This window comes from Cygnus atratus, chromosome 2 (genome assembly GCF_013377495.2).
Source record: "Cygnus atratus isolate AKBS03 ecotype Queensland, Australia chromosome 2, CAtr_DNAZoo_HiC_assembly, whole genome shotgun sequence".
Classification (NCBI taxonomy): Eukaryota; Metazoa; Chordata; class Aves; order Anseriformes; family Anatidae; genus Cygnus; species Cygnus atratus.
This window is the reverse complement of record NC_066363.1, coordinates 42900131-42919944: the sequence shown is the minus strand read 5'-3', so window position 1 is coordinate 42919944 and position 19814 is coordinate 42900131. Positions and strand designations below refer to the sequence as shown.

General features: G+C 37.8%; 1 protein-coding gene across 17 annotated transcripts in view; it reads right to left on the bottom strand.

Moving 5' to 3' along the window:
• RBMS3 (RNA binding motif single stranded interacting protein 3) overlaps positions 1-19814 on the bottom strand; it is a 700779-nt gene that overhangs the window by 134113 nt on the left and 546852 nt on the right. For all 17 annotated transcript variants that reach the window (XM_035549747.2, XM_035549752.2, XM_035549750.2 and 14 more), the window contains 2 exons: positions 18992-19149; positions 9269-9348 (listed from right to left, as the gene is read on the bottom strand). In XM_035549747.2, the coding sequence (XP_035405640.1) occupies positions 9269-9348; positions 18992-19149 (238 nt within the window). The remainder of the gene's footprint in view (positions 1-9268; positions 9349-18991; positions 19150-19814) is intronic.

Below are 19814 nucleotides of genomic sequence, written 5' to 3'. Positions count from 1 at the left end.
ATGTTTCCTACCTTGTAGAAGGTAAATTGCAGGCACATCATAGACACTAAAGCAGTCATAGTAAAATGAAGGCTCTTTTGCCCCTCTTTCAAGTTCCTCTGATTGAACCTGGGAAAGGCCTTTCTATGATGTTGTGATCAAACACTGCCATTCAAACAAGAAAGACTAACAGAGATGGCCAAGAAATGGGGCTTGTTCAGCTGCTAAGGACTGCTGACCATCATAATGACATTGTTGTCGGGACAAAAAAAAAATCCAATAAAATGTTAGACTCCTGCTTCCCCAGTGCTTTTAGGATGAATTGCTTTTCTCTGTTGTGCAGTACTATTTGAGGAGGGAAAGAGGGAGAGATGGTCTTCAACTATGCAAGAGGCTCCTGGTATTCAAAACGTATGGAAACTACCATTGTGATACTGCTCTTCTTATTCGTCTAAATGAGCCGAAAAGGGAAAGCTTTTCACACACTACTTCACAAACGTCATGCCCCTTCATGCTCTCAGGGTGGAAGCTAGTCATCAGTGCTCCTCTGGCAGCCAAGGAAAGGTTTATGTTTTGAAGGATGCAGGATGCAGAGTGTTTCTACTTGTATACTGCTGGGCTTCAATGAACCTTTTTTTTTTCAGGTTAGCTGGAATTTACAGGGCAAAGGCTCAGGCTGAAACCTTGACTGAAACTTCTCCATACTTCAAATTTCAAAACGTTTAATGTGAAGTGAAAGCTAGTGGAAAAGTGTGAGTGAAGGGAGAAGGAGGAGGAAAGAAAGAATTTTTCTATAAAGGGAAATCATTCCCCTTGGTAATAAATAAATAAATAAAAAGAACATTTAAACTGCTTGCTAGATATTATTGAGCATAACACACCATTAGCTCAAGAGGTTAGTCTGTGCTCAGCTAGACTGATGCCCTGCTCAAGTTAGCTTTTTAAACGAGTTTTAAACTAGTTGGCTCAGGTGTGACAACACTATACTGCAGCAGGAGGGCCTGCAAAGCAGATGTACTCCATCATTTAAAGTGTCCTGAAGGGACTAATAAAGTAACGCAGGAGGGGAAAAAGCAGGAGGAGTTATGCCAAGGGGAAGAAACAGGAGGAGTTGTGCCGCTGCTGGCCAGAGTTGATGCAAATGCAGAATTCCTCCCTGAAATCTGAATCATGTACAAACGACTTTACAATGTTCCACATTGTTTCATGCTCTGATTTGCATGTTTTTATTTGTTTGTTTTGCCTTGTTTTAAATTGCCAGCCCTTTAGACCTAAACAATCTGAAATTCAAGCTGTGAATCTTTCTGGCTCATAAATTTTGCCTGCTATAACACCTGCGCAACTCGTCTGTCTGGTCTTGGATTTCACAAGAGCGTCCAAGGAACAGCACTGTCTCTGGACCAGAAACTTGTCGGCATTTCTACTGCTGACGTATGAGCATGACAGAACTCAGTGCACCTGCTCTCAGCTGCGTTGGTTCCACAGCAGTAACATATAGAAGAGACTGCTTTGTTCATCAGCAAATACATCTGTCTTTGCATATAAATGGAACAGATTTGCTGAATTAGAAGATTTACATAGTCACTCTTCAAAGCAAAAATTCACTTTGAGGTAAAAAGAAAAATGTATATATTAAAGTGACTTTAGATAAACTGTGACACAGTTCATTACCACTAGATATTACAAACGACAAAAGAATGCAACTCTCCATTTATGTTGCAGACTTCTGGAAATATTAGGAAAGATATGACAAGTGATACTGTGACAGAAAAAAAATTTATATTTTCTCATTATTTATATGCCATATTGGTCTCTAACTGCAATCTTACAAACCAATCCAAAGATCTTAATCCAAACTGCAGTAACGCTGTTTTGTACATCACAACCTGAATTTCTGCAATACCACAAACTTATCTTATACATTTTTGTTACTTCCAGTTACAAAATGATAATAATTAAAAAGAAAAGAAAGGATTTCTCATTAATTATACAGCCAGATTACAAAAGTAAACATTTAATAATAAGGTTATTTAAAATACTAAACCATATGGTTATTTTCCTTAGAACTTACAGACAAGTACCAGCATAAAAAAAACACAGAAACAACAACAAAAATGTACTACATCAGATTTTCTGAGACCTTCCCCATCATCAACATCTTTATGTATTTCTGGAAAATCAAGCCCTAGACAAAGGTGGCACTAAGTCTTTTCTCACACAAATTCCCTGAAGAATACAAACTATGTGATTTAGCACTGATACACACCACCTAATGTCCAAAATACAAATTAACCCGACTCACGTTCATCCAAGAAATAAGTGCTTACCTGCTATTGTGGTTACTGGGTAGACATCTAATTCTGTATCATGCTAACCAAAGGGAGTGATGCTTGAGCTAAATTGAAATAAGATGTAGTACTGAGCAGATAGGTGATGTTTTTTCTTTTTTTTTTTTCCTAAACAGTATTCCTTTGTCTTTAAAGAATACAAAATCTTCAAATTATAAGAAATTTAAGAGATTTGAATGGATCTTTGCAGCAAGACATGGAAATATGTGATATTAAACCAGAACCATTTACCTGAATGTCAGCTCAGCAAGAATAACTGGTTACATAAACATAACTCTGGGAAAAAAAAGAAAGGAGCTAAAGATGGAGAAACCTCTGTTGTTCAGTGATCAGAAATGACATACTTCAAATTTTAAATTCTCAAGAATGGCATGAAGCAACATAACTATTTTCTGACTTTTAAAGTCTGTCTTTGAAAGGAAGGAGATAGTTCAAGAAAAAACTCGATTTCAGTTGAAGTCATAAAATATTGCACATCTATGGCTGAAGAGTCAATTCAAATGGGATTAAGGACAAGCCATACTTGGCTGAGCTCTACAAGGAGGGCAAGGCCAAGAGCCTCTGCTGGTGTTGCGTGACAGTCACAGCTCTAAATGGGAGAACAGAAGATGAAGCACTGATGAGGCTGGCCACACCACACGTATCTGCACAAGCCACAGGACAAAGCCACAGAGACCTAACTAGGGAAGTGCTGTCTAAACAGATGGTTTTAAATTTTCTACTAATTCTGCACCTATCCTATAGTTTCTTGGGAGAAAGTCTGCTTTTATTACCATCTCCTGCAAAGTCTATGTGATTTTAACTCTTATATGATATCTGAACAATCAAAAGGTATTTCCCCAGAAACACACTGTTCTCCATATGCCACCGAGGCACCTCCTAACATCCAACACAACCTAGGCAAGGGGTCCACAGAGCCCATTCTGCACCGAGCAGTTTTCCACAGAAACCTGAGCTGGGGACTGCTGCCTGCATACCGCTGAGGACATGGGGAGTACCTGAGTTGAAAAGCAGGATGAGTTACAGTGACCTCGTGGTCATCACCAGGACTTGGGGAGGACAGTAACAGAAGTTATTAAAGACCTACACAGTCAAAGACAAAGACTGTGAACTGACAGAAATCAAAAGGATGTTTACAGGGTTTGAGATGTAAAAGAGATTTCAGCTAACAATGAGCTGAGCACGTGCACTCACAGAGCAGAGAAAGTAAAAGGTAACAGTGATTCCATAAAAAATGACAGCCAGGAATTGTAGACAGGATAAAGAAACTGAAAATTTGTTTAACAGTTATTTTACAGAAGTCTTTACAAGGATCATATTTCTGATACAGTAGGGAAGGATTTATTTACTGAACTCAGCAGATAACAATGAAAATATTTACAAAACTGAATTCTTAGAAGGTAGATAATGTAAAGGATCCAGATAACATTAATATCATATATGTTAAAGGAAATGAAGATACAAATGAGGGAAATAAATTTTATTTTTCTGAACATAGATCTTTTCTGAGGATAGCAATGCAGATAATCCTCTTTTTAAACCAGCTCCACAGAGTATTACCAGTATGAAATTTGGCAGAATGCAGTTTATTCAAAGTTCTCTGTAGAGCGCAATTGTTTTAAGCTAACTATAAACCAGTATCTAGTTTCTACTTTTGCCTCTTGTTCTGTCATGTCTAAAATGCCAAATACATATCCATATATGTACAGAGAGAGAGATAGTAAGACATGGATATTTATGGTAATGCATTACTTACCTTGATAAAGTGACTTAAAGTCCCCAAGAAAACAGTTTTGGAATAGTTTTTCAGTGGTTATACATATAAATCAAGAGACATAACCAAAAAATTAAAGAAGCAAATTAAGACAAAGGGGCTAAGAAGTTATCAAATAATACATTTTAAGTTCATTCATTCAGAAAAAGAATTACAGCGTCACTAATGGCAAGATATCATTTGTTCACCCAATAAGAAAAGAAGATAAATAGCTTAAAATTTTGCTTTTATCCATTGCACAATTAACCCTCAACTGGATTATTTTTTAGTTCTTAGTTCTAGTTTTTACTCTTGGTCATGATCTCCTAGAAAACACATTGCTCTTAAATATGTAACTCCATGTTCTAAGTCTGCCTCTCTGAAACAAAGATTAAACATTTGAATTTACTCTTTGACTTTAGAGAATACAGGAGATGACCCTAGAGAAATACTGAAACTAACGAGAGAGGTAGAAAATACCTGTTCCTTCTGGTGAAATGAGTCCACAGAAATGTAGTGCTTTGGCCCTACTCAAGAGAAAAATGCATGACTGATAATGATCATTATTTAAATAAAGATCTTGCTGCCTGAGGTATTTGCAAATATATCAGTATTGTTGCAAATAATTTCTTTCTATTTAAGAGTTGCTGCTCTAGTAATAGTTCTGTAATGCCACAGTCACTTGTTACTAGTAGGGTTCTTAACCTACACAAAAATATATAATGCTTCCCACCTCTTTCTGTTTATCACGTATTTATAACCTAGCAGGAAAAGTAGTAGTAAAAGCCACACAGACCCACTCTGAAAGAGGAATATTCTTGAGCATGCACTGTATTCATGTGTCTCACTTCCTTGAAATTTTCGCTGAGATAGGTATTGGCCAAATGGCCTCTGACAATCAAAAGTATTTACAAAGCAAATGAAATTTAGGAAGTACTATAATTACTAGAAAATGCTGTGAGGGAGCATAATGGATGTATCAGCAGAGGATAATTACCACAACTGATGCATGTTCCTGTGAAATTCCAGAGAGGAAAGTAAAAACTTGTTAAGCCGTTGAATTTATTCAAAAAGAGATTTTTTATTTTTATTTTTTTAAGACATGCAGGTGTACTGGGAGCTGAACAGTTCAAAAACTCTATGAGAAATCTGTACTCAATGCTTGCCCATCTAAGGAGAAATTAGGTTGCTACTGATGGAAAAAACAGGCATTTTTACTTCAATTCAGTCACTGAAAAATATGATAGATTAGCAAGATTTCATATCAAAGTCCCCCTATTCACCAACAAAAAGAGATGTGGCATTGGAAGGCTAAGGGCAAGCTACCTTCATCATGAATAGTGCTCTTCGCATCTTGACTGAGATGTAGAGTGCTATAGTCTGATATATTCATTTGCTGACTTCTCTTTCAGAGGGGCAATAAAGGGCCTAAACAATTAGTTTCACGTGGGGCTGTACTCTCTAGTTAAAAAAAAAAAAAAAAAAAAAAAAAAAAAGACCTATTAGGCCCTGGTCAATTATTTACCTCAGAGAAGCTCTGCAGCTCTGCTAATAAAGAAAAAAAAGAAAAACTAACAGAAAAAAAAAATATATCAACCAAAGCTACTCAGACTATTTATGAATTTCACATGGAATCTGCTGAGTACTGATGTTTTGCAGATTTCTCAAGACAAATGTTCTTTCTCAGTCTGGAAGAAATGGAAAGATATTAACTAATTATTTATGGGAGAACCAATTATCTTGCACTGTATATCTAAGACTGAACATCATGAAATGCCTATTAGTTGAGCAAGCAGGACAGTGGAGCAATTCCCTTTGGAATGGAGTGAAGCCAAGCAGTTGGACAGAGGAGCCCCCTTAGTGAGAATAATTCACTAATACGGACGTAATACTGCTCAATTTACCTAGACATTACACATCTGACTAGCAAAACGTTTAGAGTGCCAGAAAATAACCCTTACACTGTCACTGTCTTGAAGTAGAGCAATATGGAGCTGCAAATGCTCAGCTCTACAGTTTTTTTGACAACAGACAGTAGCTGAAGTTAGAAAGTCCACAAGGAATGATACGGTTTTGTCTTGGGCAGGGACACAATACAGGGCCTTCGGAGTGCCCTGTGTGTCCTCCTTTCCTTGCAGAAGCAACACAGTTTTACTTCTTCCTGATGTATTGTTAGCCAAGGCCAGCACAGATGTGTGACTCCTGGCTGTGCTCAAATGCTCACGTACGTAAGTTACTCTCCTCTGGAGAGTGAAAAAGCAAGCAGACAAACAAACCAAACAATAAATTTACATTTAGTTGGAAGGAAACACTAGTTGGGAAAGAACTTGGTATTCAAAATGAATGTCTGAGATAGACCTTCAAGAGGATATAACACAGGCCTACAGGTTTTTCACTGTGAAAGGCAGAGCTGTGGTGCCCTGTCTTTCTGACAAGCTGCTCAGCATCAGCAGGGATGCCTAGCTGCCAAAATAGTTTGTCTGGTCCATAAACCCACTGCCTCAGGGAGCAGGGTAACACAAACGGCCTGCAGCCAGGTCGATTTATTTTCTTATGGGCCTCATCCAACCTGTTACTAGACGGCAAGCCTGAACCAGAATACGAGAGCTTAGATGAGGTATGTGGACAAAAAATATTAAGACCCTTGCATTTCACTGGTAGGCCTGAAAGAAATCCATCTGAATATCCACAATCAATTCAATTTAACCCTAAAAGGATTGATTAGTTTTCTCTCACAGTAAGATCATGTCTTGAGCAGTAGAGGTTAATAACAGATTGCATTGCATACTTCTACTAATGTTCTCTGGTTCCTCATTTTTTAACCAAAATCCATAAAGAGGTCACAGCAATAACTAGAGATGATTTTCTTTCTATGCCAATTATTGAGACGCTGGGAGGATAATTTTCGGACTCTGACTGTGATTTTCCAGGAGACTCGATTCTCTTTCCTCCTCCATGCCGGAAGATAAGCAACTGCCAGGAGGGGGATAAAGCAAGAGGCTTCTATACTTTGCTGAAATGTTTAAATACAGGTGCATAACCAAGAAGTAGAAACTGAGTAGAAGCTCTACAGGAAACTACATTAAGAAGAAGAAACTAGAACTGACTGCTTTTTGCAGTGGTCAAAGGTAAATAATATGAGTGGCCAGTATCACTTCAATCAACCCAACTACTCAAGTGATCATGTTTATTCTCTGGCTTCTAAATAAGAAGATAAATGAATATGAGAAAACTTTTAAATATAGATTTGAAGAGTGCCTTAATCTAATAATGAGGTGCAAATATTATCTTTTATGTGGATCAAATACACTATGATAATTTCTAATTATCTGTGTTCGGAGCTACAAACTCTGTCCTCCAAAAACTGAGGATAAAATGGGATAGATATCTAGTGCATAACTGAGTGAGTTCAGTTGCTGGTTTGCCCCGTGCTGCATTATACTTTACCAGCATCTGAATGGCATTCAGGTAAATGAAAACTCTTAAAATAGTCACTTCCCAGGTCATCCTTGCAACTAAATACCGTGTGAGCACAACAATCAAGAGAAAAACATATCAGAGAAACTTATAACCATTAAAATCAAATTGCACTGTATCTCTTGGAACATGAATAAGTACTCTATCTTATCAAGACTCCTATTTTGATGTCCCACATCACTTTTGTTGAACACCCAGCATATTCCTGACCAAAAGATCATTTAAAATAAAAATAAAATAAAATAATGACTTTCAACTTCTAGCTTTCACTCTTTATCATGTAGTTCTTTTTGTTTCTGGCACTGTAAAAATACTCTGCTTTATTTCTGGCTCACGTTATCTGTCCTCTCTAACACAACTGGGAATGTAACCACGGAGCTTGCAGGGTTCTAATGATGAAGCTGCTCTTCCCAAATCCTTGCTATTCACACTCTTTCCATTGGGTGTTGCTATGATATTAAACAGATTACTATTGTGACCTAATGTATGCACACAGAAAAGCATGCCAATGGTTTCAGGTCTCTTCCACCTGTGCTGCTTTACTCTTTGTTCTATGCAGCCTGAGTCCGTTGCACTTCACACAAATAACATACATTAGCTGGTTAGCTGGTATTAAGAAAATCTGTCAGTGACTACTTTTGAAAGAGAGGGCCATAAAATGGAGTCTTCCAGCTTGCACTAAAAGTTTTATACTCTTTCATGAAGGTGATTTGACTAAAATTTATACGTACATTGCAGCATACAATTACTGTACACCGTAGTTGTGCAGATGGCTCTCTTTTAATTAGAGAATTTAGTGCATCTTCTGCATAAAGAACCAGGAGAGGAATAAGAAGGAATTTAATGAAAGTAACCAAAAAAGGAAATAGTATAATGAAAAAAAAAAAAAAAGTAGAGAATTACTTAGGGGACAATTCTTGCAAGGATTTTATGCTCATTTAATACTAGGAACTCCAAGTAGCTCTTTAAACAATTTGAGGGAGAAGTCTTCACAGATCTGTGGCCTCAGGGAAGTCTTGTCATCCAGTAAGATTCAGGCACCTGATCACTAAACTTTGCACAGCTGATGACCATAAACATGACAGCTGAAGATTTCAAAAGCAAGATATGGACTGGGACTGTGTTTTTGACATGGCAGGGACACATCACTGAATGTATTTGATGGATGTCATCAGAAAATGGCGGGGTTTCATTAAGCCATTGCAAGTACAAATAGTATAAAATCACTTCATATTTGAAATATCCTCAGTTAGTATTAAAAGCTGCTGCTGTTGATACTAATACCTCGTAACTGTAAAGAACAGAAAGCTACTCTAACCTGAAATTCTGGCCGTTTTATAACCTATAATGCAGTTGCTGATCTAGTTATATTCCTAGGTTGTTAGAAAAGAACTGGCATTTACCTGTGTGGTCTTTGCTCAAATTGGAAAAAGTCACACACAATATACACGTTAAAAAAGAGAGAAACAGCAAGACAATATGATTTTTATGTGTACTTAAATTTACAACTGTCAGACATAAATGTTTGAATAATACAAACTTGGGCAGAGAAGAAACTGTTATGGGTCAAAAATGATTGGCTTCAACCAGGCAAGCTGTATGCCCTCTCAGCAGGACCAGCGATGTGAGTCCCTCTCAACACACACCCCAGCATTTCTGTACTCTAAACTCTTCAGTAAATTTTAAATTTCATAACGATGGCTACACTTACCTGGTAGACCAGGTGGGGTTTTCAGATATTTGCCATTAAAATGTTGAATTACTACTTCACATTTTTCTGTAGACTCCATTCTGGAAAAGAGAAGAGGGTGGGATGAGGGTAGAGGCAATATGTGTTACCAGACTGTTACGAAAGTGCTCAGTCAGCAAAAACAAAAAGGAATAGAGAAGAAAAAAAAAAAAAGACAAGCACAGATGCTGAGAGAAATCTTCAAAGCTGTTCCTGCTGACTTCTGCAGAGAAACTGGTTGAGCTCGTTACGGTACAGTGTGGCTTGCAAGGAGGACCTGCCACCCTCAAAGCCTGCAGCTGCGTTCCCGGCTGTGTGTGAGCTGCTGCAGTGTCAATGAGCAGCTCCCTCCTGGCTCCGGGCTTTCTCCCCGAACAAGGACGTTCTTTATGCTCGCGTGTGCTGTCTGGAATGGCGTAATAATCTAGAATTGTTTCTAGATCCCTCATGCACCCATAACAACTTCAAATGGTGTGAAAAAAAAAATAATTACAGGATTTGGAGAAGAACCCAGAAGATTAAGTAACATTAGTTATTATTATTTAATTATTAGAGATATCAATGTTGAAAAAAAAACTGCAAAGATGGACAGTAGGGCAAAACTTAACATAATCAGTATGTGTGCCTATTACATAAAGCCAAATTCTGTTTGAAGAGGGTAATTTGCATGTAATCTTGGCCGGTTCATCTTTTATGACCTCAAGATAACTTTCAGCATTGAGTCATTAAAGCACTAACAGTGAACTAGTATGTACATTATTGAGCAAACGGTCAAAGAGTACAAAGTTACTGGTCAAATCCTAAACCATGGCTATATCTCATCAGGGAATTCACCATTTGTTCAGGTCTTAAAAACTGACTGCATGCTAGTCCACAGCGTTTCATTGACTCTGCTACAGACTGGGTATAAAAAAGTCTGAAGAGAGGAAAGAGAGAAAAATAATACTATTAAGCTAAAAAAATACTCTTTTGTTTTTCTTAGTAAAATAGTGTTTAAAAGCTAGGTTCAATATCCCTTCAATGCATTACTTCTTACCTCCAGGTAAGTAAAAAGTAACTCCTCCTGCAAAGTAACACCACTGACAAATATTTCTTACTTCTCACTGACTTAGATCTTTTAAAAATGAATTTATCCACCACTCTTCCTATCACGTGGTTTTGGGAAAAAGTAACATGCCTCTTGCATAGCTCACAGGTTAGGGGCTCAACATAGAGTTTAGAGCAGCGGTTTGTCTCCCAGGGTAAGATGGACCAAAATGACCACTGCCCCCACACACACACCGAAAAACCCTGATCAACACTCCAAGCAAAGTCTTTTGTCAGTTTGTTTCAACTGAAATCATTAAAAATTGTCGCTTCTGGGATCTATCCCTGTTTTCACTGCATATCGTATGGGCTGGGCTGTTTCTACAGGCGCGCAGACAGCAACTTAGATTGTTCACTTTGGCTTCATTCAGATTTAACTAAGCGAATGTCTGCCTTTAGAGACTCTTGTCTCGGGAAGAATACATGCAATAAAAGTCTGTTTTCTGTAGCTGCAGGCGCTTAGTGTCAAACCATGTTACGTTGCACCACACAGCAGTGACAATTTCATTTTAATACATGGGGCACATTTTAACAAGCCAAAGCAGTCCCTGCAAAGAATGCAATATATAAGCTGCCAAGTGAAAGAGACTCAGTGCACTTCGTGCATTTTATGTGGGAAGAGAATAAAAGTGAAATCCACAGTGTTCTGGGATAAAAAGGCCATCACTCGAAAAGCAGCCTTAAAAGAGCACACATTTTCTTCTCAAGTTTCACAATTAACGGCTCTCAAATACCATTGCTAGCTATCTGTAATCTGGCACACGCTTCACTTGAAACCGACACTAGCATTACCGACTCAGTTTGAAAAGGCAGCACAGCACACAAAGCCACCGATATGTGCTCCCTCCAGATGCGTTGCTGAGTAACAATTGCATCCGTCCCCTGTCTCTGCCACCCGAGTTCCCGCATGCCTTTCTTCTGCAGTGGGTCCGCCGGTGGTAGACCTCCCCTCCGGCTGCACCCAGACAAAATACGTTTTCTCTCATGAGTTTATTCACGTTGTCTGAGACAGAAACGTTTTAAAATGTTGAATGGCTGAGCCCGCTATTTAAGAACGCTAACAGCAATACAACATGTTAAAAGCTAAGCTCCAGGGGACGGGTTTTCTAATGTCAGCAGAACATAGGTAAACTCGGGGGAAGAGCACTCTTCAATCTATTTGTCAGTGATTTTTTATTTTTTATTTCACAATTGATGAAACAAAAAGTGGCAAATTACATTCTGGAGGATAGGTAAAGATATTAGATGCTTCCAAAAATTTCTGTTGAAAGGTAAAACTATTCAGCTCCTGCTGGAAAGGTGAGGACATCAGCTTTACATGGTAACAAAAATCTGCTTCTGATCAGATCATTCGCAAAGCATTATTTTCAAACTCTTCAATGGTATGTTTTTGATGTTGATCCAAAGAGAATCTTAGATAATAATTCATGTTCAGATACACCTTGGAGATACCTACAATATATCTGAGTATTATTTTGAGCCTAGAAATGCATTGCAGAAAAAAAATATCAAAGCCATAGGCAAGATTTTTCTGATATTTTTAAATGTAATGATGACTACCAAACCCCAAAAAAACTAAGATAAATGTGAAAATTTATTTCCAGTTGTGTCTATGTATAAAACTAAAAATTTCTCAAGTACAATATAAGTAACTAGACTGACTATATTCCGTCCCACTGGAAATGGAGTTCATTTAAAAAATCTGAAGACTGTTATCATTTTTCAAGACATAATTTACAAATTTATGATGATTCAGTAAGACAACAACAACAAAATATGATTAAGATTAGGCAAATACAAACAAAAACACATCATCTAAGGTTCACCTCTTGCTGTTAAATACTTTTTTAAAGATAATTTTTAAAATGTATATTATTCTCTCTACAGACTGTAGTGGTTCCAAAGTAGTCATTATGTGTTATAAGTAATAGGTAACCTTCAACGTGGAAAAAAAAAAAAAAAAAAAGGAAAATATTTAAAAATTAAGCTCTTATACATGTTTATTACAAAGATTGAGGCAGTGTCAAGAAACAACTTAATAAAATTTATACACAAAGAATAACATGATGATTACATAATTATTACATGTGAAATATTCAGTACCATGTAATTACCAGTTAGTAGTAAAATGTGGGTTTGGTTTATGTATACCCTATAGTCTCTTTGCTTAATAATAATATTGTAAATGAGAATCAGGCCTGTATTTTTTATATTGCAAGTAAATATTTACAGATGAAATTATTACTACCACACTTAGGTTATGATCAACATACAAATATTATTGTTTTATTTTATTAATAAAATCAGGAATAATGCTTCTTTACTACTTAAGGCATTTTGCAAAGATGATAGTAGGAAAGTAGTTGCAGTATTTTGCAGTGGAGAAGTCTGAAGAACTGAGGCCACAGTCAGAATATACACTGGAGAATTCAATTTCTTTAGCCTATCAAAAAAATAATATAAAATGACTAGAGGGGCAGCCTGAGAGAGGTGCATAAGTATCTTTGTGGGGAGAATAAACTTGGTACTAAGTTAGGTTCTTTAATCTGGTTGAGAAAGTTGCGATAAGAATCATATAAATGTAGAAGAGAAATCAGGCAGAAATATTTAACTATAAGGAAGATGACCCACGGGCACACTGGCACACATACTTGAAAAGAAGTTTGGTGTTTTTTTTTTTTAATCTATATCTTCAAATCACTTCTGAAAGTTGTATTTTAGTAAAAGACAAGTATTATCTCAACATTAGGTAACTGGGAGTACATCAACTGTCTGTGATATAAAAGAACTCAGAGAAAATTATATGGTTTTAAACAGTCTAAAGCTACAAAATAGCTTTGATTAGTATGAGGCTTCTTAGTACCCAGTCCTCCTTATGTCCTACTCGTCATTCTTCTACAGTGCTATGTTCAATAACTTCTTTAATTTATTTTGCTGATTTAATTCCAGGCATCCTAGAAGTCTAACATGGCCACAACCTGTGATTTTCTTTTCCCCTATAACTGATTCAGGTATCTTATGTCCCCAGCTTATCGCTTACTGGTAAGCGATTGCTTCTAGATGCTTGCACTTTGGGGTTTAAAACTGTTTTGTGATGAAAAATAATCTTCCCCTTGTCAGTTACAGTGTAGGAAAATATAATCATTTTGACAAGATGTCCTCATTGCTCATAAATAATGTCTTTTCCAAGTGTGTCTTGCTTGTGTATTTTTCATGTTCATTCCTGTTTGCATGAACAACAGGAGGTTGTCTGCGATCACAGATGGATACATGAGATCTGCAGAAAGCACCCCAGCGAGGACAGGTTACAATCCTCCTCCGAGGGTTTGGGCCATCATGTAGCATAGCCTACTGTGCCCAGGGGACCTTTCTGAGCTGCCTGAATCAGTTTCCCCGCACAGAGCTACGGCACTTCCACTTCACAGAGAAACCTGCTTGTTTCAGAAGAAATCTGATGTAACTAAATGACACCTACTTTATCCTGAAAAACCCTGGAAGACGTGCAGCTTCCTTTGAGGAAAAGAATATACAAATTAAAAGCTTGGCTCTTTCGTTTTGTTTGAGTGGAAACTGGAACCAATCCATTTCTACTGAAATCCACGCGAAAATGCTATATATAGAATTAATGACCCCGTGAGGGCTCAAATCCTTGTTTCCCATTTTCTGTCACTCCCTTTCAGTTGCTGAGTCAAATGTTGTTTCCAAAGACTAAATTTAAGACATATAAAGTGCAGATAAGCAGGAGATAAGTTTAATAAAAAACATGTGCTGGCAGAGAAATGCATCCCACTGGAAGCTCCACCAAGAGCACAAGGTAGGGAAAAGACAAGGATAGAGCCTAAACTCCAAACACAACAAGATGGATAAATGCCCCATTATAGACCCCCCTGCTCTTTCTCAAAGGGACACAAGTATCTCCTCAACATTTCCTTCTGGTCTGAGATGATAGAGACAACTAATTGAGAAACTCTTGACTTGGGTCTTTCAGTGGGAATGGCATCGTAACAAGCTTTCATGACAGTTTATGTTGGACAAATTTTCTCACGTTACTGGAAGAAGAATAGTACGAACACACAGCCATTTCCACCTAGACCCTGGCTGATTTATGCTACTGTCTTTGCAGTCTCAGGTTAAGCATTATACTGGTACCCGCCAGCAGTGCAATACTTGACTGTCTGACTGTCAGCATTTCCATCATAAATTTCTGTTTTCAGAGGCTTATGACTTTGTTATAAAACGTCGCTTGGGGGGTGAATCTTGCAAGGTCGTTTTAAGTTACAAGACAGTAAACAAAATAAAAAAGTTAGTGGTTTCTAATTCTTTCTTTGCACTTTATTGTTTAAAAGGACCTATAAAATGCTTGCTCCACTGTTCAGTTGACTGTGGTACGTGTACGTATGGTATTATTAACATTGCTATCTCTGTAGGGAGGATACTTAAATAATACTTTGATGGCATTTTACTGGGGGGCTCTAAACCCCTAATTTTTATTTCATTGATTCAGTGGTATCAGTAAGTCCCTCCCCAAGGTATATCCCATTGTTTCCCTGTCCCCTTCTCTGTGTCCCAAAGAGTTCTCTTCACAGTACCTAGGGCTTGGGTAATGAAAATTGCTAAACCAAATTACCTGATGGCTCCTAACCTTCTTTGTTCCTCCTTCTTCACCTTTAAGGGCTTCATGCCTATTTTCATGTTATGGCTACCCACTGATATTTGTTCTGGGATCCTGCCTCACCTGTCCCACTCTGGAATTTGCATCTCCCTGGAAGTGCAGCCTCAAGCCTGGCAATATTCTCAGGGATGCACTAGGTTTACCAAAATTTGATCTGGGTTGCAATACCAGATGGAAATTTGAGGATTTTGGAGACACATTCTCATTCCACAGAAGTTTCCAGCACTCTGCAGTGCTGCTGTGAACCCCTTCCAGGGAGGCTTTTCAATGAAAATTTATCACTGAAGGCATTGGAATATTATACAGATATCACACATAGTCTTTGGGGCATGTTTGGGATTTCCAGTTTCATCTGAGATATCCAATTATAAAGCAATTTCCTGGGGAAGATGTAGGATTTGACAGATCATTCTTCTGACTGAAAGTAGGAATGATCCTCATCATATCTAAGCCTGCACTACTGTCCCAGATGATGGATTTGTTCAAGTTAAATTTATAGCACCTTTTATAACACCTTTTCAACCGCCTTCAATTAAACCCTTGAATAAGGAAGAACAAAGCATTTCCCTTCTTCACAAACGCATCCTTAAACTGCCTGGATGTTCCCTATCCCCTGGTGCTGCTGACACTTCTCTGCCTCCAAAGCAGCATCACCACTAATCCGCAGAAATCTCCCTTTAAATATTTCCCCTTTCATTTAGCAAAAAATCACCACTGCTTTGGCTCCACTTTGTGTTAGATTTTCTCCCACTCGAAACCTGGCAGTCGCCCTTTACAGGCCTTTGGAAAGTCAGGTCTTTTGGCACATAGAGTCACCTTTGTAGTGATAGCACATCTTCAGGATGAATTTAAGTATTTTTCTCCATGCTTTTGGTGCCTTCTCAAACCCAGTATCTCCAGCCTCCCTCCAAGACCTTCTCTCTTACTTACTCTCCTTTTTACTCTCACCAACAACTTTGTTAACGGTCAGTTTGCAAAACCGAAATCATAAAAGATGACAGAGCTGCTTTAAAATTGTATCTCAGAAAAAAATGTCTTCAAATCCAGTTGCTTTGGATTTTTTTTTCCTTTGCTTCTTTTGAGGATTAAGGACTATGCTTTCATTTTAAGCTCTGAGGAATCCACTTACACTTTCTAAATGAAAGATCAGATGCTGAAGTCATTGAATGACCCTCAGCAACAGGGATTTAAGAGAAACACCTATAGTTTTAAGTCTTGTGATGAAATCCCTGTGTGAGGGTAACACTGCATCATTCCCTCTTTCTACACGCAATCTTACGACAGACTGAACACAAAGCTTCTAATCTGCACCTCCTCCTTTTTCCATATTCCCTGCTTATTAGTATTTCTTGCCCCTCCTTCTCATTTGTCTTTCTACTGTGTGACCGGCTGTCAGTCCCACCTTCTGCTTGCCGGTGTTGGCAGAAACCCATGGTGCCAGCTACCAGCAGCAAGACAAACCCTGCTGAACACCAGCTCCCATGGGCAGTCTGGAGCCAGGTAGCACAGGATCTGAAGTACAAAGATGGGCGAGCTGTGAGGCAGAGGTTGGTGTCCAGAGGTTACAGCAATTCCCTTTCAACTGAATGGATTTCTGTGGAGCCACAGCTGGAGTCCAAAGTTACCCTTCTCTGGCCCCTTGCTCGTAACTCTCCTCCCCAAAATCTCCCCCAGGGTGTACCTAGGCAAAGTTGGGTTCAAGCCACAGTGAAACATTCTGGAAAGTTTCAGGAAAATCTGTTCAGCGGCTTTTGAGGGATGCAAGAGAGGAAATAATTTAACAGCTTAAAAAAGAGAGCTAGTTTTGTATGTGCGTACTTTTAAAGAGGATGAACTTTAATGTGACCAGACATTACTCGGATCCAAGATCTAAGAGTGTGATCTAAGAACATTTGAAGTTACCCAGGTTATAAATGATTAAGTAGCCACCTGCAGCATTATGAAACTCCTAATCATATTCATTCAGGAAAAAAATGTGACAATAGTTGTCTACAGTAAGCCTTTACTTCCGATTACTTTTTGAATATACTTGAGATTGACCATTCACATAATTAGACAGAATCAAAAAGTGATTTTTAATCTTCACAGTAGTTAGTTAATAATTGTGAAACATCAAATTCCAAAATTGCTGGGTTTTAGTGTCCGCAAAGTTAACTTCTTGTCCTGTGCTTCTGTGGCTCAGTTAAGAGCTGTGCTAAGTAAGCAGCATGGGGCATTTCCACAAGCAGGCACCTACACTGATAAAAGGGCCCCAGTCAGAAGATATAATAGGCAGGATCACCACATGGGTTGCTGATCCTGAAAATCTTAAAAAAAAGTCTTCTGAAATCTTAACTGGTCTGAAATGCAGCTGCCATCCCCTAGATGTACCCTGCTTATATCCAATCAGCGTGTGCTCACAATGTAGGTACACTAGAAAGAAACCCTCATGACTACAAGCAAAGCTAAACAAATTCATCTCCTTTGAGTGACATGCAGTAAAATGATACTGAATAGCACGCTATTACAAAAAGAAGATCAGGTGGTCATGTAATTACAGCTTGTACTGGTAATTCTGCAAAGACAAGAGTCAGTATTCAACTGTGGTTCTAAATTTCTGTATTAATTATGGCCTCTCTCAGGTCAACGCGAAGTAAGTGGTATAGTTCGATACAGCCAAGTTTTTACCCCTCTGTTGTTTGCATGGTGATTTACACAACCTTTACATTAGATCACAAAAGCTTTTTGGAATATGTGACATAATTCAATACATTTTCACAAACAAAGTCAATTTTTAAAATACAAGTTTACCCATGAGTTATACCAATCTATATTTAGTGAGCTAGAAAAATTCACGTTATTATCTGCAAGAATGCATAAAGAACAGCATGTCATCTTTCAGCATAAATGTTTTGCCTTTTTCTATTTGAATTCAGACAGCATTATCTTAACATTGTTTGTGCATGATGATCTTTCACATCAAGGACAAAGGTAACACTACAATGTCACTTATCTTGCAAGCTACCTTTTTATCATACAGTACCCTATTTCACTCAGTGGTGTTATGACACTAACATGAGTGCCATGATATGCCAAGATATGGTGTATTCCAAAGAAATTCAAAGGATGACTAAGTCATTTTGCCTCCACTACAAAGCACAATGTATGAATATTCTGTAGAAACAATTATTTGGGATTTTTTTTATCATTATTATTTTTGAGCTTTCTTTTGAAGCAGAACACTGATTTACAGCACAGTTACAGATTTCTCTTCTCCTTATTTGCTTTTTCAATACCTTTCTATATATAGCTCTCCATTCCTTGGCTTTTCAAAAGAAAACCATTTGATTTAAGAATGTTTCAAGCTGTGGTGAATCTATGTAAATATTCCCTGAGAGTAAACATGGAAACTTGTCTTTCCGTACTGACAACGAGCTACATGGTAATAATATGTTGCCCATTTTGTCTAAACTACTCTGACAGTGCCTGTTATATGCAAATATTTCTTCTTAACCTCTTCTCATAGGTTTGAGTTCCTTGCAGCTTTCAAAGAAGCTGTGTTTTTTCAGTTATAGTTCCTCCCCCTTGCTCTTCCAACTGCTAAATTTACTTTTCCTTATTGCAAAATATTTGCTAGACATTTAAACAGTTTCCTCACCAAGTGTGTTCTTTTTGCTGTAGGACATTTATTATTATCCAAGCTTGATACTGCATGGATAGCTCACTATTCCTAGCTATTTTTATTTCCATATACATACATTCAGTGAACTAATTTCTGGAGCAATGAAATGAACATCCTTCTGCACCGGTACTCCTCAGCTCAGTAGAAAGAACAGACGCACAATCTGATAAAGGTGCTGCTCTGCATTTTCGATAGCTATGAGTCTTCAGTGTTACACAGCAGACAGCATTTGCAAAGGACCAAAGTCAAAAAATATGCATAAATCAATTAAGAGTAAGGGTTTTACCTGGCAAAGCCAACTCCTCTGCTGACTCCGTTAGCATCTCTTAATATTCTGGTGGAAATGACATGTCCAAAAGGTTTCAGCATATTCTCCAGTTCCTGCTCATCCATGGAAACGGGTAAATTTGAGATGTATAGATTTGTGGGATCTTGCTCTTGTTGCTGTGACAAAATAAGAGAAATATCCTCAGTTAGGCTTAGCAAAATGGAATAGCTTATGGTTTATAAAATGAGGGCTACTCAAAAGGAGACCAAGCCAAAAAATTATAGCTGCATCATAAGCAAAGCTAGGAAATTTGTTCATGATGACAACATATTTGCAAAATTTCTACAATCTCTCATGCATGTGCTTAACTTTGTGCGTGACTGCTCTTACTGAACTCAGTGACACTACTCATTTATAGAAAATTACTCTCATGCACAAGTGTTCTTGGGTTTGTGTCCTAATTTAACAAACAGATTGTGAAGAAAACATGATTTCCACAAATGTGCTCACTGTTAACATAAATAAAGAAGTAAAACTCAACACATGTTTTCAGCAGATGTGCTTTCCAGTCTGCAGACTTCCCATTCAACCTGTTCATCATGAGTGAGGTTGGTTGAAAACACAGACGTTTTCCCCAATATCTTTTCCTTCTTTTTTCCCCCATCAAAAATGTCTTGGTAGGTAATATGCAAGAACACCCAACTGGGAGCAGGGAGTTCTGCAGTTCAAGCTAAAGGTACTGGTAACACAGGTCACATCTTTATTCTCAGATCAAATTTAAATTATTATGAAGTAAAGTTTTCAATATGACTAATTGAAAAAATAAATTTGAAGACAGTTT